Genomic DNA, 24,984 nt, shown 5'->3' with positions numbered 1-24,984 from the left:
GCTTGATGCTTGTACTGCCACTGCTGCCATTCCAGTCACTGATTGACCATTTAGAAGGTAGATTCCATGATCCCTTGTTCCCTTCATGATTACCAATGAATCTTTTACGACTTTTAGAGTGCCTTTCTCTGCTTTGTATGACCAACCAACTTCTTCCAACATTCCTAGAGAAATTAAGTTCCTCTTCAGTTCTGGAACATATCTTACTTTTGACAAAATCTTCATGGTTCCATCTTCCAGCTTCAGATTGATTGAACCAATTCCAACTACCTTTCAGGCTGATTTGTTCCCCATAATCACCTTGCCTCCATCAGTTTCTTTGTAGTCAAGAAACCAATGTCTGTTTGAGGTCATGTGAAATGAACATCCTGAGTCAAGCACCCAGTCATCATCCATGATTTCAGTTGAATTTTTTCATAAGAACTTATGTGCTTTCATATCCTTCAGAAGCTATAGATGCATTTTCATAATCATCATCACTATTTGATCCTTTCTTTCCTTTTCAATCTGGGCATTCTTTTTTGAAATGCCCCTCTTTCTTGCATATGAAACATCTCATTTTAGACTTGTCTTTTTCTTTATTCTTGAACTTGTTCTTCTGTTTTTTATTCTTTTTCCCTGCCTTAGCCTTGACAAACAATCCCTCACCACTGCTTTCTTCTTTCCCATCTGACTTCCTCTTCATTCTTTCGAGATTAGTGCAACTTGTACTTCTTCTAATGACAAAGAATCTCTACCGCAAAAAAGTGTATCATAGATTGTCAAGAGAGCTTGATAATGAATTTATCAACAACAGGATTTGATCCTCATCATCCAATTTTACATCAATATTTTCAAGATCTAACACAATCTTATTAAAATCATCCATATGATTTTCAATTGACCTCCCAGGTTACATCTTGAAAGTATATAACTTTTCTTTTAAGTACAAACGATTCACTAATGATTTTGTCATGTATAAAGATTCTAATTTGAGCCAAATACTTGTTGTAGAGGTCTCCTTTAACACTTCCCTCATAACCTTGTCTCCAAGACTCAAGATTAAAGCACTATGAGCCTTATCCATGATATCCTTCTTCTCCTTTTATGGTAGTGTGGATGCCATGTCTTTCTCTCCTCCCAATGCTCCTACCAAACCTTGATGAGCTAGTAACGCTTTCATCTTGAGACACCATAACCCAAAATCATTCTTCCTATCAAATTTTTCAAGTACATACTTTGTTGATGCCATCTTTCATTTGAATCGAATACTCATGTGCTCTTAATACCAGTTGTTGTAAAAAACGAAGATCAATGAGTAATCAAACCAAGATTATTCTTGATTTTGTCCAGAAAAACGCATAATGATTGAAACAAAAAACGAAGATTGATCAACATTAAAGTCAAGAACGTTCTCTGTTTTTGACTGAAACAGATAATGATTAATTTTAAGCAGAATTTAAAACTTATAATGCTAAAATGAACACATACACTTGTTAACCCAGTTCAGATATTAACTCCTACATGTGGGGAACTGGATCCGACTTGAATTATCACAAATTATGAGATGAAAATGTTTACAATAACAGACTTTTCTATGCTACCAGATTTTCTGCACTTAGTAAATCTGCAGCTTGCTATCTATCTATCTTAATGTCTTTTTCTCTGTTTTGTAAGTCTTGCTTTTATATACAATTAGTTTACAGTTTTAGAGTAACAAACAAACTAACTAAAGTAGTTACAAGTAGTTACAACTAACTAATTTAATTACCCAAAACAATTTGACTACTTAATTGAATACCATTTTTAACATATTAAGATACCAAATTTCTAGGCATGACAAATAGTACACCCAACTAATATTAAACACCTAGTACCACCAAACCAACATGGAGAAGGTTTCAACTAATATGTTGTTTATGGGTGTCCAAATATCATTTTTCAAAAAAAATATCATACAACCGTTTTGTTTTCACCTAATATGTTGTTTATCTACAGTTTACTCCTTTAAACGAAATCAAAACTACAGATAAAAAAGACAGCTACATATATATAACACACAAATTTCGTTTGCAAATGAGATGTTCATAGTACCGGTTAAGATTTCAATATTTAATTTGAGCATAGTTTATGGTGGCACAAAACAAATTAAAAACTTAATCAAACTGATAAGCACGTTCTTCTCAACCATCGAACGTAATTATACATTCTATTCACATTCTTCATGATACCAAAGTTATTTAAGACCATGCAATACATCAAACATATCAAGATGGGTCATAATGCATGCATGGTTCTATCTAATTAAGGAGAAGAGAAAGTGTCATCATGTTGGAGCCAGTTCTGTTGTTGAGCAGTGTTTGCCTCGTTTTTTAAAGTGCCTAAAAGAGCTTCAAAAGCACCTTTGGCTTTGTTATAGGACTTTCTTTGTTTGATGCGTCGAAGGACAACATGTTTGTCTAAGGTTTGAGAATAAGAAGGGGATTTCAACTGAAGCTGGCTTGAGATGCCACTGTCCACTGTTGCAGAGTCCTTATTATTCTCCTCTGTCTCTTTGTGCTGATATTGACGATCAATCTTCTCCTTCTCTGTTAAAGTTGATTCAGATCTAGAAAATGAAAAAGCCATTAATTCTCTTGTTAATAGTAAGAATATAATGTTATTGTTAGTGTAGGCTATAGGAGCTATAGCATGAACATGACAAAGGAGGATCAGTCATGATATATTGTGACAAACAGAGACGGTGTAATAATTCACCTTCTTTTATTATAAGATTATTATTACTATTGTTTAGTATACAACTGAGCCAAAAAATTAAGTAGAAGAGAAAAAAAAAAACACGTTGCGAATGATGAGACAGTGGTGTCAAACTCGAATGATGCCACGTTTCACTTCTTTCTACGTGGCTATGTTAAATTATTTATTAATTAATCTCTTATCCTGATACGAGACCCAAAAATTACATGACAATTGCTTCTTTTCTCTTATATCTTTAATAAGGTTTCCACCACCCCCTTTTCACATTCATTCCACGTCAAATTCAAGGTTTAAAATTTCGTTTAGATACGAATAATTAGACATAAAGGCATCGAATTAAATGTTTCTGGAAGTAAAAAGGAAAGTCATATAATTAGCAGAAACTGAAATCCTGATATATATACTTTTGAATGGTTTAAACTTCCAGATTTTAAAACTCTTCTTTTTTTTTTAATTCCAAAAGCTAAACTTTAGGCCATTTTTAGTTTTTTAATTGGAAGTAAACTATTAAAGACATTGAACACTACCGGATTAGATTCCATTCACTTTAAAAAATAATAAAATGAATAAATATAATTCTTAATTTACAAATCAAAAATTAATATTAAATACACAGCATAACTAATTATGAGTAGTTACAATATCATTTATTTACTCATTTTACTGGCTAGTCATTTTAGAGGGAGCCAAATTCGAACCCTAACAAATCACCTTCAAAAGTAAACATTCAGAACAGAATATTTGATATTTACAAATTTTGAAAAGGACATAAACAGTCAAAGTTGAGGGAAGGATTAAAATGTAATAGTATTACTCGACCAGCAACTAGCGAGATCTAATACCAGATTAATATACAACAGACTAATAGTCTTATTTCATTTGAAAGTGACACTACAAGTCACTGATATTCCCATGCATAAGATGAGTTTGTTTCAGCATATCAAGGCACAAAAGGGGGGCCTTCTTCCATCACATTCTATTTATTTTGCGAACGTAGCTTGAACAGCGATAATTGTAGGATTTATTTTTCATCATTTTGGTCAATAAAACTTAACAAAAAGCCACTAACTACTCTCCGCACTACAGGATTTGGAATACTACGGCATAAACGGCCATCAATATATGCCAACAAACCAGACAAGACAAATTTGGCAATGCCCCATCTTTGAATGAAATTCATTTTCTGCACTTTGTGATTAGAGTCTGCAGGCTCATCTTCATTACCGCCAACCTCTGACTGTTTTTCTGGTTTAATTCTCAGAATGAACTTGTTAGCCTGTCTTCGCAGTATGCGTATTGCAAAGCTAACAAAAAGGTGTTCGCACAACGTCAATAATGTTGGTCCTATTCTCCATTCCTGACACAAAGTTACTGAATCAATGTTTTCATACATGAATGGGAAGATTACTTAAGGATTATGCCATTGTTGATTGTATACAGCAAGAAGCATACAAATTACCACTTTTCAGAAACAAGTCAAGAACACAATATGGATTAAAATTTAACTGTAACATTAAGCATAACATTTTGAAGCACCTCCACATTAAATTAATGCATTCCAAGAATGTGAAGTATTAGTTTGGGAAGTTCGAGCACAAGATCTTAAATATATGAATACATAAAAAGAAAACATGATGCTTTAAATTGGAAGTAGAGAACATAGGTGAGCCATCATCATTCATAATCATGAAATGTTAGAAAAGTGATAAAAGATAATACGTAGGAAAACTTAGATAATAAAAAGAGAAGAACAAAATACAATAGAATGAGAACAGAACCATGCTCAAATTGAACAGAACATACAGTTTCTCCACGAAGACGACGTAAAGGTTGAGAAATAGTTGAGGGGTCTCCTTTTAGCAATGCCTTACTTACAAGGAACTCCTTAACATGATCCGTGATATCATTGATAAGAGAATGATTTGGTGGTAAGTTTTTCAGGATAACCTAAACAATGTAAAACTCCATCACAACCATGCAGTATAGGGCATTCTTTTTTTCTTTCTAAAATAAGAAAAGACATCCATTCAGAAAGCAGATAATTACAAGGAGAGAGGATATATCCTCTACCAGAAAACTAATAAGAGAAAATTACAAAGAACCTGCAAACTAAATCTCCAGAATAACAATGCAAAATAGGCATCCCAATCTCAATGCAAAATAGCAAGATATTTTTTGTAAGGGATTCAGAGTAGAAATATAAAGTTGAGTGTGTACCATTCCATGGAGAAAAAACTCAGAAACACAGATAACGAAAGAGAAGCTCCCCTTAGGAAAATTTCTTGTACAGCTAATAAGCCCCAAAACACTAAGAAAGGTAACCAAATGGCCTTTCTCTATCCTCACTCCCTCATAAAAAATTTCTCCAGTCACATGGTACACACCTCCCCACAACTAATTGCCTACCTCAGGATCCTGCTCTTGCTGACCTAGCTCTTTAGCTTTTGTAGAGTACCTCTTTCAAAACAAAAACCCATGAGCTAACCTTTGGAACTTTTTTATTCATTATCTGTTTTCAATTTCAATTACCGCTGTTTTCACTTTACGTTTCCAAAATATATTAATCTAATTTCTATACAAAATAATTAAAATAGAAAATAAAGTGAAAACAGTGTGATCTTGTTATCACCCTAAAATACACGACAATAGATCTTTTTGTAATAAAAATAAAAAATAAAAAATAAAAACCAAACAGATCAATATCCTTTTCCCTCCCTCCCAACAGACTAGTGCCTAACATCCTTCATACATAGTTTAATATATTTTGTTCATTGATTGATTGATTTCCCGATCTCTATGCTTTCCCATGTAAAAATCAGACAATTATATCACTGCACATGTATACGAACATCATTCTCAAAACAAGGTCACGTGCTTAAACTTTCATTCCAAAGAATTTGCTAGCATAAATGTCAAATTTCGAAAAATCTCCAATGTATACTTCGTCATCTATATGTACACATAGCTTAACTATTACCTGATTGTCAATAACTCTGACTCTAAGATATTCTTGTCTGTAAACTGTATCTAGCATGGCTTGGATATATCCTTCAATATATAACTGCAGCAGACCACACATGTAATTAGTTACAGTAGACTTCATAGAGAATTCCAAAAATCAAGGTGAAAAAAATTACAGAATAGATGTCTTTTGTTATGCATAAATGTTTAAAATGTGTCATAAACTGAAAGTCATTAACATAATAACATTAACATTGTAGGATATTCTAGAATGTGCCTACGACTAAACTAGCTAGCAGTTACTAACTCTGGAATATTCTAGAATACAAGAGAAAACCATTAACAAAATTACAACGGAAACCACAGCAGAATAGACTGATTAAACTGATTAACAAAAACTAGTTACAATAAGCTTCTTGGAAATATATTATGATTTTTGTATCTATTGTATAGGCATATTGTGTCATATTATATCATGAAAATAAGAATAATATCTACTATATTTATTTCCTTTAACTTATATAAAACCAACTTTGATGTGTAGTTGAGACACACGACTCCTCTAAAACTGCAGTGTGCCTTCTAACAATACCCCTTTAAATAGATTTTTAATTAATGATCTAAAGGTAAATTATACATTGCAACTAAACAAAATACTCTAAAGTCTAAGCCCCTCATCTTTTTCGCCATTTGTATGTCTAATACAATCATACACTCCCTACAGCTTGAAAATAAGTCTGAAATATTATTTTTTGTAAAACAAAAACTAATTAAGAGATACTCTTCAGTAAAAACATACAACCAAAGAGAGTAAAATACAAGACATTTTCAGCTTTGTTTAATTGAATTTTTAAATACCATAGATGCAACAAGGTTATTTAATACCTCATCAACTCCTGGAGTTCGATCAAGCAATATCTTTCTATCAGGACCACCTTCCATCAAAGCAGTTCCCAGAACTGATGGCTCCATAGCCAACTTCAGAATGCCATGGTGAAACCCACTCATCTGGAAAATTAAATGTCAAAATGCAAACATCAAACACATAACAATCAATAAGTCCTGACACTTAATATAACCAATTTAAAAAAAAAAAAAAAAAACAGAAAGTGCTGATTTTGTACCAATCCTTCAAAACCATTTGCTTCTGCCCCTTTCAGAATAGAGTCAGATATCTCTGCTACAGCTGCAAAAGCTATATTGGAACCTGCTGATCTCAACTACCGAGTCATAAATTGATTAATATCCTGATACTCTCAAATACTTAATTCAATGGAACGTTTACAAAGAACTAAGCACCTACAGTTTTCCCTAGATCACCGAAGTAGCGTTTTGTCCCTGAAAAACCTTTCCCTTTGACGCATTTACTTATAATTTTGAAAGTACCTGGTCAATACCGAAATAGACAAAAGTAATGCAAAAATTAGAACAAAAACATATAATACTGTCCCAACATTGTATCTGAAACAGTAGAAGTAGTAATTATCTGTCTGTTGCACACAGCAGACACGAATTAATTGAAAAATAAGTGAATAACCCTCCCAATTATCTATCTATTCAGCCAAGTCAACAGACAGCCAGTTCGAAAAAACAGGGTGTAGGTGCAAGATAGAGTGCTGAAGCTGCATGACATTAGTGACTGATGAGTTCGTTTGGTTGAAATAGCTACTCATCGAAGATAGAACTTCAATTTGAAGAGACAACACAAATGATATTGATATGTGATAATCAAACGGCATTGCATATTGCCTCTAATCCATTTTTTCATATGAGAAGACCAAGTATATTGAGATAGACTATCATTTAATCAGCGAGAAGATCAAACAAGGCGATATCACCACTAGCTTTGCCAATTCCAATGACCAATTGACAAATGCCTTCACAACATCACTAAGAGGTCCTCAAATCTGTTATATATGTAACAAGTTTAGTGTTTATCATTTAGGGTTAAATATGTTTCAAGTTCCTATAAAGTTCCAATTTTTTTATTTTAGTCCCTTTAAAATAAAAATACAATTTTTAGTCCTTACAAAATTATCATGCATGAGTTTTTAGTCCCTACTATTAAGTTAACCTATATTTTTTAATGAATTTTTCCAGGCATGTTTACAACATTATAACAAGTTGCTCCACAAAAAATGAACTAAAAATTTGATTTATAGGTGTATATTTTTCAGACTTTTATCTTTAGTTTTTCACATTTAAAAAATTTATATTTAATTTATCTCAAGTTAAAAAATTCTAAATTTTTTGGATGAACTTTTTTTTAATGTTCTAAACATCCTAGCAAAAAATCATTCAATTTTTTTTAAATTGAGCGACAATTAAACATGTTTCGTTTCAGTAGAGACTAAAACTATTTGTTGGTTTATTCTGTAGAGACTAAAAACTGTATTTTTATTTTACATGGACTAAAATTGAAATGTTGAAATTTAATAGGAACTAAAAACATATTTAACCCTAAGATTTATATGCTTCAACTTGAAGGGGAGTGTTGCAAATAAACATATTGTACAGTAAAGGTATATTGTATCATATCATGTCGTGTGAATAAGGATAAAATATTTTGCAATTAATTATTCTATTTATTGCTTTTAAGCCTATCTAAAGAGACTCCGTTGTGTGGTTGAGACACACGGTTTCGCAATATTAGCAACTGTTTTCTCTCATTCAGCAAAAACATGACAAAGGTACTCTTTCTTTTTTCCCTTCTCTATTTTAAGGATCTCTCCAAACACTATGAATCTGTTTCTGGGTTCCCAACACCAAGTGTATTAGAAAATAAAAGTGGGCACAAAAAAGAAATTAACGAAGTACATCATATACCTAAAGTAATTCCTGGAAGATTTGCCAACCCATGGGACGGATCAAAGAAGACGTCAAGAGATGATGAAGCCAGGTCATCAAAAATAGAAACAAAATCCGGCGGAAGCAGGGGACTTCCTTTAGCTATATATATGGCCCTCATAGCATACCTAGACAAGCATTGCAAATTCAGTCATAACTGATACAAAATTCAAAAGAAAATATATCAAAGGCTTACCATGAATAATGTTGTGCACATTTAATACATAATTCACGTATTGTTATCAGAGCATGAGTTATCAGAACCCCGTTCAGTTCTACTACCATATTTTTTATGGAAGGCACCTGTAAAGAGAAAGATGAGGATTTAACATGAATAAATACATGAGTACACAACATGGTTAAGATGAGAAAAAAGGTCAATGAAGCATGTTAAACAAACCTTAACCACACTATGAATTAAGGACCTTAGAGCCTCCTGCGCTGAGCTATAAGTTGAATGTGATTCCCCAGGAACAAAATTAGCAATGATCTACAAAATTTAGGATATGAATTAGTTACTGGATATTGTTGAATATTTTTGGATAACTCAACTCTACAAAACCAACTTGTAAGGTGAGAACTGCCCAAGCCTTATTATAAGCATAGCAAAGGTCACATCTCTAAGTGATGTGGGAGTACACAGGTTACCGTCCTCTGCCTCTACAACAGTTTATGATGCAACATTTGTTGGTGTGTGGGGCCTTGCTCCTATGATTTCATCTTGTGGTTATAGATACTTGTTAACTTGTGTGGATGCCTTTACGAGGTATACTTGGGTGTTTCCCTTGAAACTTAAATCTGACATTTGCAGCACTATCACACACTTTATCACCATGATTGAAATTCAGTTTAGCCCCAAGCTCAAGGCTATGCAAACTGATGGTGGAGTCGAATTTAAGTCCCTAACCTCCTTCTTCCTTGCACATGGCATCACACACAGACTTACATGTCCTCACACTCACCATCAAAATGGTTCTGTGGAAAGGAAGCACAGACATGTAGTGGAAACAGGACTCACTCTGTTGGAACAGGCTGCATTACCTCTTCAATATTGGGATCATGCTTTCTTGGCTACGACTTACCTCATAAACCATATGCCTACTGCAGTCCTTGCTATATGGCTTCACCATACTCTGCTTTGTATAAAACAATCCCTGATTACAAGGTTCTAAGGGTATTTGGCTGTGCTTGTGACCCCAACCTCAGGCCATACAACCCCCACAAGTTTGCTTATCACTCCAAGGAATGTGTCTTCCTTGGGTATTCATCTAATCACAAAGGCTACAAGTGTCTAGCCTCTGATGTAGAATTTATATCTCCAAAGATGTGCTTTTCAACGAGCTTAGATTTCCTTACCTTTATCTATTTTCCCAAACTGGTGCCACTACTTCCTCCTCACCCACACACTGTCCATTTCCATCTCAAGCCATTCTAAATAATTCTTTACCTTCCATCGCTGCACCCACCTCACCTCTTACAACACCTAATATAACCTCTACACCACACCCTGATTCTACATCTTCTACACCTCAAAACTCAGGTCCTACCCCTTCTACACCTGCATCCTCTACACCAACTTGTTCCAGCTCCTTTGTTTCTCCTTCACCCAAACCTCTGCCCTCCATTAGACCTACTAATGTTCACCCCATGAAAACCGGAGCCAAGTGTGGTAGCACAACCACACTTGCACCCTACTCTCCAACTCACTGAACTGGAACCTACTCACCATAAAACTGCCTTGCAGGACCCCAAATGGGTGGCTGCTATGCAAGCTGAGTACACAGCTTTTATCAACAACAACACTTGGACATTAACCTCCCTTCCTCCTCATCGTCATGCTATAGGCTGCAAGTGGGTATTTAGGATCAAATAAAATCCAGATGGTTCAATTAACAAATATAAGGCACGGCTAGTTGCCAAGGGTTTTCACCAGCAACATGGCTTTGATTTTACGGAGACTTCCTCACCAGTTTTCAAGCCTATCACAGTTCGTACAATCGTCACTTTGGCTATTACAAAAAGGTGGCATATTACTCAACTTGATGTAAACACCTTTCTTAATGGCATACTAGAAGAGGAGGTGTATATCCAACAACCTCCCGGCTTTGAGGCCTCTGACAAACCGCTTGTGTGCAAACTTAACAAAGCTCTACTTTATGGCCTGAAGCCCGCACCTCGGGTCTGGTTTGACAGACTTAACGCTGCTTTCAACAGTTTTGGTTTTGTACCTAGCAAATGTGACCCCTCTTTGTTCACACTGTTAAAATTCAGTGTATGTTTTAATTATTCTTTGATTGTGCAACATCCTAGGCTAATTGATAGTAGTCCTAATCAATACAATTTCCTAGGCATTGAATGTAATTATTGCAGCATCATTATAAATATGAAGGTGTGTGATCTCATTAGAGACACAAGAAACACAAATAATCACATATTTTACATGGTATTAGAGCAGGTTCTGATTCTGTGACCCGTCTTTATGCTTCACTACCGCCGGCAAATGCCGTCGGCAGCACCGCCTTTTTCAGTCTTTTAATTTTTTAGCTTTATACAGTCATATGTCACCATCAACTCCGGCTGCATTTCTAGCAACCAGCCACGACGCTACAGTTTGCCTCAAAAGCACAACCTTCACTATGTGTTTTTCAGTGACTTTTTTTTCCTTTCAAACACAGTTGTGCTTTATCTGTCACTGTTTTGTTCTTTTTTTTACTTTTTTACAGCTGTGCCAACACCGACTGCCCCTTTTCTAGTGCGCATCCAATACCAACAAACACCGCCGCGCAATCCTCCGGCGAGCACGACGGTGCTTCTCCCGTCGCCAACCAACATTGCACACGCCGTCACACGCGTCTATCATCTCTATGTATGGGTCCCACGCGCCTCCACCAAATCTGTGCGTGAGAATACATGCACCTGTCTCCGGCCCCCTTCTGCAGGTCTTTTTATGATGTGATTTTTCAGCAACCTCTCATTTTTCAACTCTTCGTACCATATTGTATCTGCTGTTGTGAGAACTTAGTTTCAAGGACAAGGTACCATTTGCTCAGACAATCATTTTATTCCCATCGACGATGAACCTGGTGGTGACTCTAATCCCACATATGAGTCGTATTAGTGGCGCCTTTTTATTCCCACTGTCAATCAATCCGGTGGTGACTGTATTCCCACATATGAATCATATTAGTGGCGCGTTTTATTCCCACCGATAATCAATTCAATGGTGAATCTTTCACACATGAATTATTAATGGTGTCTTCTCTTTTCAAACTAGTCCAACAATAGTCAAACTTAGTTTCATTTTTTTTGTGATAAAATGTTTTGATGTAACAAGCTTAAAGCATAGTAAGCTTTAGCTTGAGGAGGAGTGTTAAAATTCAGTGTATGTTTTAAATTATTCTTTGATTGTGCAACATCCTAGGCTAATTGATAGTAGTCCTAGTCAATACAATTTCTTAGGCATTGAATGTAATTATTGCAGCATCATTATAAATATGAAGGTGTGTGATCTCATTAGAGACACAAGAAACACATAAATCACATATTTTACAACACTTACTGCCCCCACTTTTATCATCATCATGCTTGTCTATGTCGATGACATTATAGTCACAGGGAACTCTCTCCCTCACATTCAGCATCTTATTGGTCAACTCAATGTACAGTTTGCACGCAAACAAATGGATAAACTTGAATACTTCCTTGGTATTGAAGTCTCTCACCGGAAGAATAGCAGCCTCTTCCTCTCTCAAACCAAATACATCAAGGACCTTCTTGTCAAGACCAACATGAGTGTAGCAAAGAGCATGCCTACCCCGATGGTAGCTGTTGAAGTTGTGGGATTTTAGAAAAAATGAGGAGAGAAAATAATAAGGGTTTGAATATTATTGATAATAGCTTTATGCTAACTTGATTACAAAAGACTCAATACTAATCTCTATTTATAGAGAAACATAGACTCAATCCTAAATCAGGAATAAATCATAATAATAATGAGAGATATTCTAAAATATCTCTATGATTATAAATTGATCCTAGGGAATAACTCAAGATACTATAATATAATATAATAGATATTATAAAATATTTTCTAATATTCTAATAGTAGCTAACCTAAAACTCTCCAAATGTAGCTCGGATTATCTTGAAGATGCCACTCTCTACAGATCCATTGTTGGTACCCTGCAGTATGCAACCATTACTAGGCCTGAAATCAGCTATGCTGTCAACAAGGCCTGCCAGTTTTGTCTCAGCCTCTGGAAAGTCACTGGACACTGGACAGCCGTCAAACGCATTCTACACTACCTCAAAAGGTCTTTGCATTATGTACTGCAACTACATCCTGCCTCTCTTACTAAGCCTATTTCAGTCACTGCATTTTTAGATGCAGATTAGGGAGCTGATCCTGATGACAGGGAGTCCACTTCTGGATCATGTATTACCTTGGCCCCAACTTGGTGTCTTGGTGGTCCAAGAAGCAAACCTTGATGCTCGTTCCAGCACTAAAGCTGAGTACAGGAGCCTGGCCAACACTGCAACAGAGGTACTATGGCTTCAGTCCTTGCTCACTGAACTATGGGTTCCTTTCAGCACTCCTGTGCTGTTTTGTGACAATCTCAGCACTGTGGCCTTGTCACACAATCCAATCCTCTATGCCAAGACCAAACATATGGAGTTAGATATATTCTTTCTAAGGGAAAAGGTTATCAACAAAAGTCTCATTGTTCAACATGTCCCAGCACTTGATCAGTATGTTGATCTACTTACAAATCCCCTGTCTCCCCTCAGATTTCAAAATCTCAGAGACAAACTCAAGGTTGTTGACAAGTCAGCCCTGTACTAGATGACCCTTGGTTTGAAGGGGAGCTAATAGAGAACTAACTAAGAGTAGCTACAAAATGTAAAGTGCCAAACATCGCCCTAGATCTATGGTTAAATTGTAACTGCCTAGTGCTGAGTCAGCACAGGTCAGCATTGGTATAAATACCATTCTGTTGTAGGTACTCAAGTCAAGATTCAATTCATAACCGAATAGAAAAATAGAAACAGAAACTCCTTTCTTCTCTACTATGAATTCTGCACATTCATCGTCTAGAGCATAGACGATGCAAATTACCTAACAACGGGTCTAGTATATCTCACTCAACCTCAAAAAACCAACTTGTAAGGTGAGGACTGTCTAAACATTATAAGCACTACAAAGGTGTTGTACCACTTCAATGAAGCCAGCCAAAGTGGCCCAATGACAGACTGCAGAAGTGGCTTCAATTCAGGCAGACTTTCCGACAAATATCATTAGCTTCCTAAAGTTTGACACATATAGGTTACTTACTTTTGATTTAGTCTAGTTTTAATCACTGTACACAAGGGATATGATAGTATTTGTTCATGTACATATCATATACATCTGCTGAGAGGCATCTCTCAAGTCTCAACAGATTAAGACATTACCAGTAACTTTGTTATGTTCAAGTTAGTATCAAAGCAAGATTCAACTCTGTTTAACTCCAAGGGGTTGCTCGAGTTGAATAAAATAGGGTCTCGCATCTGATTAGTCACTGGTTTTGTTAGGGTGAGGTGAATGTAAGTCCTCTTTAAGTGTCCTTTGGTTCCAAAGACTTTCTTTGTCCTAAAAAAATTAAGAGAAAAGGAGAGCCTTTGTTCATGTACATATCATATACATCTGCTGAGAGGCATCTCTCAAGTCTCAACAGATTAAGACATTACCAGTAACTTTGTTATGTTCAAGTTAGTATCAAAGCAAGATTCAACTCTGTTTAACTCCAAGGGGTTGCTCGAGTTGAATAAAATAGGGTCTCGCATCTGATTAGTCACTGGTTTTGTTTGGGTGAGGTGAATGTAAGTCCTCTTTAAGTGTCCTTTGGTTCCAAAGACTTTCTTTGTCCTAAAAAAATTAAGAGAAAAAGGAGAGCCTTGACACAACACACCATTGAAAAATTTAGGGTAAAACACTAATGAATACATCAACCTAATACTACACATATATCAACAGTCAACTTAATAGTACGTATATGGGAGTCCCAGTGTTAACTCTGGCAGTAGTAAAATATCCTCATCCCTTGATTTAAGGCATCTAATAGACTCAGCTATAGTCAAACGGTACATTAACCTAGGAAGTGGCTATGCTATTATTCTCTTTGTAAATGTACTTTAACCACGGGTTACTATGGTATAAGACTATATTTGTTCATGTACATAAATATACATATGGTGAGAGTCGTCTCTCAAGAAATTAAGGCACAAGCAGTTTCTCTATAATTTTCAAGTATATTAATTAAGGGAAAGTACTCAAACGAGAGGAAAGTCAGAAAATATGGAAGAAGGAAACCTTTATTGGATGGATTTCAAAATGATCGAAGTAAAACCGCTGACTCTCTGAGTCACTAAGAGATGTTCTCCAAAATGAAGCAAGTTTCATTAATGTCTCCTCATCAAAGTTCAAATCAATTGGCTACATAAAACCAAATGTCAAATCATAAAAGAGTGGACCAATTCATAACAGAGCTGTTAAATCCATTCCTTAAAATTGAATAACATTAGAAAAAGCCAGCGTCCAACTTTACCTGAAGAAAAATTGATGAGTATCTAAATTGCTTCACATTTGAACTGGACGTAAGTAGAACAAAAACAACCTTCAGTACACTATCATTTGGGTCATCACAATCCAATTGATGTCTGCGGAGCATTGATGCAAAAGGAGCTCCATTCCACTTAAGCTCCAAGTTTATGTACTAGATCAATAACAAATGGAATATGATCAATAAAGTTTTTAAATGGATTATTTTCCACGAAATTGGTAAGAAAAAGGTGAAATAAATAGCATTAGTCAGTCATGCAGTTGAATTGAACTTGTTACCTGTATACTCAACTGGTTATATATCTGGTGATTATTAGAAACAGTGATCATGTGAAGATTCCTAAGCTTCACGACTACAATTGGTGTAAAATCTTTGTGCTCATTCTCATCTTCCTGCTTAAAAATAGAAGCTTGAAAATTACCAGATATATCAAACAAAAAGTGGAGCTTAAAACTTGAAGAAAATAGTTATCATACCTTTATGTTTCACTATGAACCAACACTGTAAAATATCATGTAGACAGGAAAAGTCACTCCCTTTTTTCCAGAGCAACACATTTTATGACACTATAACTTTTAAATCTATCTACTTCTGTCAGTGTTTGAAATTGAGCCATTGATATTCATATAATATCATGTATGAAATTTCCCTATCAACATTTATTACTTGTTTTGGATGGGCAGACTTAAGTACAAACTGAGAAATGCCCAGTAAGATCTGATAAAGCAGGGAATCTCTTTTGTTCCAAAACTAATTTTTTTTAAGTCCACAGTACACACACATTAGCAAGCATAAATTGTAAACATGGAAAGTCTAACTTCAACAAAAATCAAGATATTAGACTTTGGTGGTCATTAACAAAAGCTAGGATACCTGTGTTACATGTTCAAGTACGTGAACCGCAAGCTGAGAAATTCTCAGTTGAATTTTTGCATGCAAATCAAGAGCTGTGTCTCTCTTGAAACTATCAGAGATCTCACAAATTCGCAAAACTCGGGTTGGTCCTTCGGCATATATTTCATATCCCACTTTTGTCATCTCAAAGCCATTAGGCTCACTGAAACTTGCCTTCTGGTCTCTTGATCTTTTGTCTAAAAGCAAACCTGTAGCCAAAACTCTTTGTTGCCCAAGTTTATAAAAAGGTCTCCATGCTCTCACCTTATCCAACTTAATCTCTCGTAATTGAAGGCTATCTACAACAGAAATCAACAAAGCTATTAGTTTTTTTTTTCTTTTTCTCTTCTTTTATGATGAGATGATTATATATCCAAATAATAAAACTCTATTAGATTGAAAGTGTAAGAAACTGACAAACCAGAAGAGAAATAAAACTTTATTTGTTGAGTGAAATTGATGAAATAATTCACTTGAGCTTTCAGTGAGAGTCTTTGTTTACATATATAGATTGCCTAAAGAAGCTCTAGATAACTAAATCATAACTAACATAACTACATTTATTAACCACCTATTGCAATCACATAAATATACTACTATATTGATACATCTAATCCATCTTTGCTCTATCTTAAAACTTCACAGTCCTTTCTCTTTATGTTCATTTATGTTAATGATATCATTAATATTGTTTACTCCAAGGTAATCAAAACCGGACTGGGCCAGCCGGTTCGACTGGGAACTAGGCCTGTGTCCGGTCCAAATGAGCACCTAAACCGCTCTGCAATTAAACCAGAAAACCGGCAATTGGGCTGTTTAAACAGGTTGAACTGCTCCCGTGTGTTTGCTCGCCCGCCCCCATATAGACTACCGAAAGCTAGGATCCAGTAAAAAGCCAGAAAAATGAGCAAACATGAGGGGCTGGATGAGCAATCACCAAAACCAATACATCATCATTTTGGCAAAAGGCGTTTCTTTTTCTTCTTCCTTCTCAGTTGATCTTATTCATTTTCTTGCAGCTTCAACAAAGAAGTAAAAACAAGATCATTTCATTTTGTTCTTTGTTGTTCATTTGTTCCCAAAAGGTGATTTTTTGTGGGTCCACCTTCTATGGAGGGCGAGTGTGCTACACTTGAATGGGTGGGGGAATATAGGAACCTTAGTTGGGGGAAAATAATTGGTTCAGATGAAGAAAAATGGTGTGTCCTGTGAGAGAGAAAAAGCCATAGAAAAATGGAAGCTAGTAAAGTGAAGAGATGAAGGTGACTGATGACTTGAGGTAGGGTGTGGGCTGTGGTATCGTGTGAATGAGAGAGAAATTGAAAAAAAATTGACTAAAGAGAGAAAGTAGTGTTGAAGATTGGCGCTAATTAAGGAGAATCAACAGATTCTGTTTTGTACAGTTTTATGACAGCTTTATGTCCATTAAATATAGATTAGTATTAGCTAATTCCTAGCCTTTCCTATCTTATTAGAATTAGCAATTATGAGGAGAATAACTTCCCTAATTCCTAGGCTAGATCAGCGCCCAGCCTTAATCTCCTAGTCTGTATAAATTCTGCTTTGTATTACTGTAAAGACACAGAAAATAAAATAAGAAAATTCCGCATGGTATCAGAGCTCGATCTGATCCATCATCCCTAAGAAAACCCTAGCGCCGCCAGCAATGGGTGAACCTTCCAACGAACAGCCAAAGATGGAAACTGGATCATTTCCGACCAGTTCACATGATGGGCTCAGTCATCTCATCATTGGCCATAAATTAAATGGTCAAAACTATACCCAATGGGTAAGATCAGTCAAGATCTTCCTTCAAGGAAAAGGGAGAGAAGACTACATCACAGGAGACACAAAATGTCCCTAAGAAGGAGATGCCACCCTTCAAAAATGGAAACTTGAGAATAGCCAAGTAATGTCATGGCTGCTCAACACCATGACCAACGAAATTGGTGAAAATTTCATGTTCTATGATTCGGCAAAGGAGATATGGGATGCTGTGAAGGAAACATATTCAAATGTGGACAATACCTCTGCCATATTTGAGATAAGAAGCATTCTACACAACCTTCGACAAGGAGAATCTTCTTTTCCTGAGTATTTTAATACACTTAGTAGACATTGGCAACAACTAGATGTATATGAAGAAGTCACATGGGACTGTCCAGGGGATAAGAAAAAATTCAAAGAGCTGGTGGAGAAGGACAGAATCTACATGTTCCTATTGGGACTAAACAAGGACCTTGATGAAGTCCGTGGAAGGATCCTTGGAACCAAACCTCTTCCCAAAATTCGGGAAGCCTTTTCAGAAGTAAGGAGAGAAGAGAGCAGGAGGAAACTCATGTTGGGAAATGCCACCTCAACACCTCCCACCGAGAGCTCAGCAATGGCTGCAAGAGGAAACCAAATTCGGCCATTTCAAAAGAAAAATCGTCCCTGGTGTGATCACTGCAAGAAACCAGGCCATACACAAGAAATATGTTGGGTTATACATGGAAAACCCCCAGAAGCCAAGCAATTCAAAAGCAGGGACAGCAGAGGCAACGCAATTTTTAACCACCAAGAAGCTGAGGTAAAATCTACTTCATTTCCATTTAACAAGGAACAAATGGAGGCTTTACAAAAAATCTTCAAACAAACCATGCTCTCTACAGAAAAAGGTGGTACGGCTGTAGTGGCTCAGAGAGGTAATGTCTCACATGCTCTAAATACTAGCATGGGAAAAACAAAGTCATGGATTGTTGACTCAGGGGCTTCAGATCACATGACTGGAAATTTTAATTTGTTTACTAGTTATTCTCCTTATCCGTTTAACTGCACTGTACGAATAGCAGATGGTACACATTCTAAGGTCATGGGTACAAGATCAATTATTTTGTCACCTAATATTACACTAGAATATGTTCTATATGTGCCGAAACTTGATTGCAACTTGCTGTCCATTAGCAAAATCACAAGAGATTTGAAATGTGTTACTAAATTTTCTCCTAACTTGTGTGAATTTCAGATTTTGGAGTCGGGGAAGACGATTGGCAGTGCTAAAGAGTGTGCTGGACTCTACCTACTTCAAGCTGAAGAATTAGAAAGAGGACTCAAGAACCAGTCATATGCAGCAGCTAGTGTTCCAAGTAGTGACAATCCTGTAATGTTATGGCACTATCGATTAGGCCACCCAAATTTCATGTATCTGGAAAAATTATTTCCTTCTTTATTCAATAAAAATCAGAAGCATTTTCAGTGTGAAATTTGTCAATTGTCCAAACATACACGTAGCCAATACCCACCCCAACCCTATAAGCCATCCCAACCTTTCGCCCTAATTCATAGTGATGTATGGGGACCATCACGCATTAAGAATGTTACTGGTTCTAGATGGTTTGTCACGTTCATTGACGATCACACTCGTGTTACCTGGGTATTTTTAATGAAAGAGAAATCAGAAGTAGGAAGGATCTTTGAGGTTTTCCACAACATGGTGCAAACTCAATTTCACAACAAGATCCAAGTGCTTAGAACTGACAATGGTTGTGAGTACTACAATTCGATTCTAAGTTCTTACCTACAAAAAGTTGGCATTGTTCACCAAAGCTCTTGTGTGGACACTCCACAACAAAACGGAGTTGCGGAAAGAAAGAATAGACATATTTTGGAAGTAACTAGATCAATCATGTTAGCCACAAATGTCCCGAACCAGTTTTGGGGGGAAGCTGTCCTTTCGGCAACACACCTTATAAATAGAATGCCTTCCCGGATCCTTAACCTCAAGACCCCCCTCTCCACACTCCAAATCTTCTTCCCAACCAGCAAAATACTCACCTCCATTCCCTTAAAGATTTTTGGATGCTCATCCTTCGTCCACAACCACAACCCACACCGTAGTAAACTTGACCCCAAATCTATCAAGTGCATTTTTCTTGGTTACTCACCTCACCAAAAAGGGTACAGATGTTACTCACCCATCACCAAAAAATTCTACCACACCATGGATGTAACCTTCTTTGAGAACCAACCATACTACCCCAAAGTTGGCATTCAGGGGGAGCAAGTACACACATATCCAATTGAAACTTTAGAATACCAACCTTGGATGTTTGAACAAACAGAAACTGCCCCTATCCCAGCTGAAAGGACAGCAGAACCTGAACCGGTTGTTGTAACAGAAACTGAAGCAGTGGCCGAGGCAGAAAATGGAAAAAACAATGAAATTGGAACAACCCAACATAATCAAACAGAAACTGAAGCAGTGGCCGAGGCAGAAAATGGAAAAAACAATGAAATTGGAACAACCCAACATAATCAAACAGAAACTGAAGCAGTGGCCGAGGCAGAAAATGGAAAAAACAATGAAATTGGAACAACCCAACATAATCAAACAGAAACTGAAGCAGTGGCCGAGGCAGAAAATGGAAAAAACAATGAAATTGGAACAACCCAACATAATCAAACAGAAACTGAAGCAGTGGCCGAGGCAGAAAATGGAAAAAACAATGAAATTGGAACAACCCAACATAATCAAACAGAAACTGAAGCAGTGGCCGAGGCAGAAAATGGAAAAAACAATGAAATTGGAACAACCCAACATAATCAAACAGAAACTGAAGCAGTGGCCGAGGCAGAAAATGGAAAAAACAATGAAATTGGAACAACCCAACATAATCAAACAGAAACTGAAGCAGTGGCCGAGGCAGAAAATGGAAAAAACAATGAAATTGGAACAACCCAACATAATCAAACAGAAACTGAAGCAGTGGCCGAGGCAGAAAATGGAAAAAACAATGAAATTGGAACAACCCAACATAATCAAACAGAAACTGAAGCAGTGGCCGAGGCAGAAAATGGAAAAAACAATGAAATTGGAACAACCCAACATAATCAAACAGAAACTGAAGCAGTGGCCGAGGCAGAAAATGGAAAAAACAATGAAATTGGAACAACCCAACATAATCAAACAGAAACTGAAGCAGTGGCCGAGGCAGAAAATGGAAAAAACAATGAAATTGGAACAACCCAACATAATCAAACAGAAACTGAAGCAGTGGCCGAGGCAGAAAATGGAAAAAACAATGAAATTGGAACAACCCAACATAATCAAACAGAAACTGAAGCAGTGGCCGAGGCAGAAAATGGAAAAAACAATGAAATTGGAACAACCCAACATAATCAAACAGAAACTGAAGCAGTGGCCGAGGCAGAAAATGGAAAAAACAATGAAATTGGAACAACCCAACATAATCAAACAGAAACTGAAGCAGTGGCCGAGGCAGAAAATGGAAAAAACAATGAAATTGGAACAACCCAACATAATCAAACAGAAACTGAAGCAGTGGCCGAGGCAGAAAATGGAAAAAACAATGAAATTGGAACAACCCAACATAATCAAGGTACACACGAAGGAAGTTGGAAAACTTATGAAAGAAGAAGGAGGAAGGAAGTAGAGCCTAGCACAGCTCCACCGCAAAGCCATGAGTCTCACCAGATTCCAGAAAATGAAATCCCTACAGGTAACGTTGTCCCAAACTCTAAACTCCTTGTGAATCTTGACACTGTTGATATTGATATTCCTATTGCTGTAAGAAAAGGGGTGAGAACTTGCACTCAACACCCTATTGAGAATTGTGTTTCCTATGGAAAATTATCACAAAACTACAGATCATTTGTAGCAGCCATTGACAACATAGAAATTCCAAGGAATGTTCAAGAAGCTCTACAGAAACCTGAATGGGCAGCAGCTGTAACTGAAGAAGTCCAAGCACTGGTAAAAAATGGCACATGGGAAATCACCACAATACCTGAAGGGAAGAAACCAGTGGGATGCAAGTGGATCTTTTCGGTTAAACACAATGCTGATGGGAGTATAAACAGGTACAAGGCCCGATTAGTTGCAAAGGGATTTACACAATCATATGGAGTGGACTATGAAGAGACCTTTGCACCTGTGGCAAAACTCAACTCAGTCCGGGTCCTATTATCATTGGCAGCAAATCTAGATTGGCCCCTACACCAATTAGATATAAAGAATGCCTTCCTAAACGGTGAGCTAGAAGAGGAGGTGTATATGCAAATACCTCCCGGGCTTGAATCACATGACACCTCAAACATGGTATGCAAACTCCATAAATCCCTCTATGGCTTGAAATAATCTCCAAGAGCATGGTTTGATAGACTAACAAGAGTTGTCAGGGAAGATGGCTTTGCCCAATGCCAAACAGACCACACTATGTTTGTTAAGCACTCTCCGGAGGGAAGAATAGCCTTATTTATTGTCTATGTTGATGATATTGTTATTACAGGAGATGATCATGATCAAATCAGCCACCTCAAGAGTATCTTAACCGAAGAATTTGAAGTCAAAGATTTGGGCCAACTCAAGTACTTTCTAGGAATGGAAATTGCTCGGACAAGGGATGGTATTTGTGTTTCTCAAAGGAAATACACTTTGGATTTACTCAAAGAAACAGGGATGCTTGGATGCAAAGTTGCCAATACTCCGGTAGAACCCATGAAACAAAGTGAAAAAGAAAGTGTACCTGCTGATAAGGATAGATACCAAAGCTTAGTTGGAAAACTAATCTATCTAACTCACACTAGACCAGATATTGGTTTTGCTGTGAGCTTGGCTAGTCGCTACATGTCCAACCCAACTGAGACTCACATGAAGGCTCTAAATAGAATCCTTCAATACCTAAAGGGTACACCTGGCCGCGGGCTCTATTTCCAGAAGAGCCACAACCAGGGAATTGAAGTTTATACCGACTCAGATTGGGCAGGGAGTTTATCTGACAGGAAATCCACCACAGGCTATTGCACCTTTGTATGGGGAAACTTGGTAACATGGAGAAGTAAGAAACAATTTGTGGTCGCTAGAAGTAGTGCAGAAGTTGAATTCAGAGCTATGGCACAAGGAATTTGGCTCAAACGAATGTTGGATGAGATCAAAATTGCTACTAACTACACTATGAGAATACTTTGTGACAACAAGGCAGCTATAAGTATTGCAAAAAACCCGGTTCACCATGATAGAACAAAGCATGTGGAAATAGACAAACACTTCATTAAGGAGAAAATTGATCATGAGATCATAAGTGTTAACCACATCTCATCAAACAGACAAACAGCAGACATTCTAACAAAGGCACTTTCAAGGCACACATACGAAACTATCAGGTCCAATCTGGGTATGATAGATATCTACCACCCAGATTGAGGGGGAGTGTTGAAGATTGGCGCTAATTAAGGAGAATCAACAGATTATGTTTTGTACAGTTTTATGACAGCTTTATGTCCATTAAATATAGATTAGTATTAGCTAATTCCTAGCCTTTCCTATCTTATTAGAATTAGCAATTATGAGGAGAATAACTTCCCTAATTCCTAGGCTAGATCAGCGCCCAGCCTTAATCTCCTAGTTTGTATAAATTCTGCTTTGTATTACTATAAAGACACAGAAAATAAAATAAGAAAATTCCGCAAGTAGAATAGTGTGTTGTCAGGTTGAGTAATGAATAGACATTAGCTTTTCTTTTTGATAATTGCATTTGTATTCAATATTTAATGAGGAAATTGCACACACCTCCCCGAGTTCTCAACAAATGTAAGCGACACCCTATCTTATTTCTGAATAGTCACTTGGCTCCCTTAATTTTTTAATCAATTGACACACAACTCTCTCACATTTCTTATGCTTCATTAAATACACAGGCCATGAGAAAAGCATCTCCCTAGTTATTTCTTTTTGTTCATTAAAAAGTCTCGGATTATTATTGTTCTTAAAAACACAAGACAAGATTATATAGATAGTGTGCTGGTACTTTCCTAATTTCATCAAATGCTATATATAATCTTGGTTATGACAAGCTTAGGATAAGGACTGAGAGGCCAAGTTGACTTTGTGGCTGGATGAAAAAGAAAGGGTGTAATTTGACAATCAGTACAGAGTTACAGACTTGTTGATGTTGAGGGTGGTCATGGTGTCTGGGTTTTTAATTTTGAGAGGTGAAAATGATTTATTGGGTTGAATTTGAAACCAAGTAGAATTTGGAAATACACATTTAACAAAGAAATGAATAAAAAACAATATTTTTACAGCAATGATTAGGTTTTCCCCCCTAAAAGGAGTTAAGCAGAGTTAACGGCAAGGGAGGCTGATGATTTTAGGAGAATAGAGGGTGTGTGAGTGACATTAAAAGATTTCGAGGTAATTGTAATTTTCCCATATTTAATTAATATTTAACTCCAAATTCCAATATATATAATAAATTTTAATAATTAATAGAATTACTAAAACTACTATCAGACATATTTTATTTTTTAGATTATTAGCCATAATATTTAATTAGACGAAAACTTTGTGGATACCGTAGTAATATATTGAAATTGTGAATGTAATGTTAATTTTTGTGTATTATTTGTTTTATATAAAATAAAAAAGTACATATTTAGTTATTACCAATCGGACCCAGGTCCAACCCCGATCCAACCTTTGAACCTTGAGCCGGTGAGCACACTGGTTCAATGTCCGGTCCGGTTCTAATTACCTTGGTTTACTCTTCATCGCTAGTTTAGAAATATCATAAAAAATTAGGGCCTATGGATTATTTCTTGGACATCCAAATTGAACACTTCTAGCAGATCATTCATTGTTTTCACAAGCTGAATATGTTAAATTATTCCAAAGGGCTGACATGGCAGATTCTAAACCTATGGCCACTCGGCCACTCCTATCCCTAGCAACTACACATACTAAAGTGGTTGATAATGTTTGCAGAGTGCTCAATTCTTAGAATTTGGTCTTAGGACCAAACATGTGGACAGCCCAAGCCATCTAAGCTCTCTAGGCAATGAGGGACTAAACCCACCCCTCAATCCAGCAAACTAAAGATGTTGTACCTCTGAAATGAAGGCAGATAATGTTCGGATCATACAAATCCCAACCTTCAAAGATTAGGGAAAG

The 24,984-nt window shown here is 36.6% G+C and overlaps 2 protein-coding genes across 2 annotated transcripts in view; both read right to left on the bottom strand.

Moving 5' to 3' along the window:
- Positions 1–2,063: 2,063 nt before the first annotated feature.
- LOC101493255 (uncharacterized) lies at positions 2,064–2,768 on the bottom strand. The gene has a single exon (XM_004509140.4). The coding sequence runs from the start codon at positions 2,605–2,607 to the stop codon at positions 2,284–2,286; it is 324 nt and encodes a 107-aa protein (XP_004509197.1). The 5' UTR covers positions 2,608–2,768; the 3' UTR covers positions 2,064–2,283.
- Positions 2,769–3,299: 531 nt separating this feature from the next.
- The window catches only part of LOC101492923 (uncharacterized), a 72,135-nt gene continuing 50,450 nt past the window's right edge, over positions 3,300–24,984 (bottom strand). The window contains 14 exon segments of the mRNA XM_012718217.3: positions 3,300–3,892; positions 3,895–4,093; positions 4,540–4,683; positions 5,714–5,797; positions 6,583–6,705; positions 6,822–6,917; positions 7,001–7,083; positions 8,524–8,672; positions 8,741–8,847; positions 8,945–9,034; positions 14,894–15,016; positions 15,129–15,296; positions 15,422–15,538; positions 16,017–16,336. Coding sequence (XP_012573671.2) covers positions 3,852–3,892; positions 3,895–4,093; positions 4,540–4,683; positions 5,714–5,797; positions 6,583–6,705; positions 6,822–6,917; positions 7,001–7,083; positions 8,524–8,672; positions 8,741–8,847; positions 8,945–9,034; positions 14,894–15,016; positions 15,129–15,296; positions 15,422–15,538; positions 16,017–16,336 — 1,844 coding nt within the window. The 3' untranslated portion in view covers positions 3,300–3,851.

This window comes from Cicer arietinum, chromosome 7 (assembly GCF_000331145.2).
Source record: "Cicer arietinum cultivar CDC Frontier isolate Library 1 chromosome 7, Cicar.CDCFrontier_v2.0, whole genome shotgun sequence".
Classification (NCBI taxonomy): Eukaryota; Viridiplantae; Streptophyta; class Magnoliopsida; order Fabales; family Fabaceae; genus Cicer; species Cicer arietinum.
The sequence above is the reverse complement of the archived record's forward strand: the minus strand, read 5'-3'. Positions and strand labels throughout refer to the sequence as shown.

Bases quoted from the DNA above. Each gene is read 5' to 3' on its own strand.
- LOC101493255 (XM_004509140.4), bottom strand. From the start codon at position 2,607: ATGGCTTTTTCATTTTCTAGATCTGAATCAACTTTAACAGAGAAGGAG.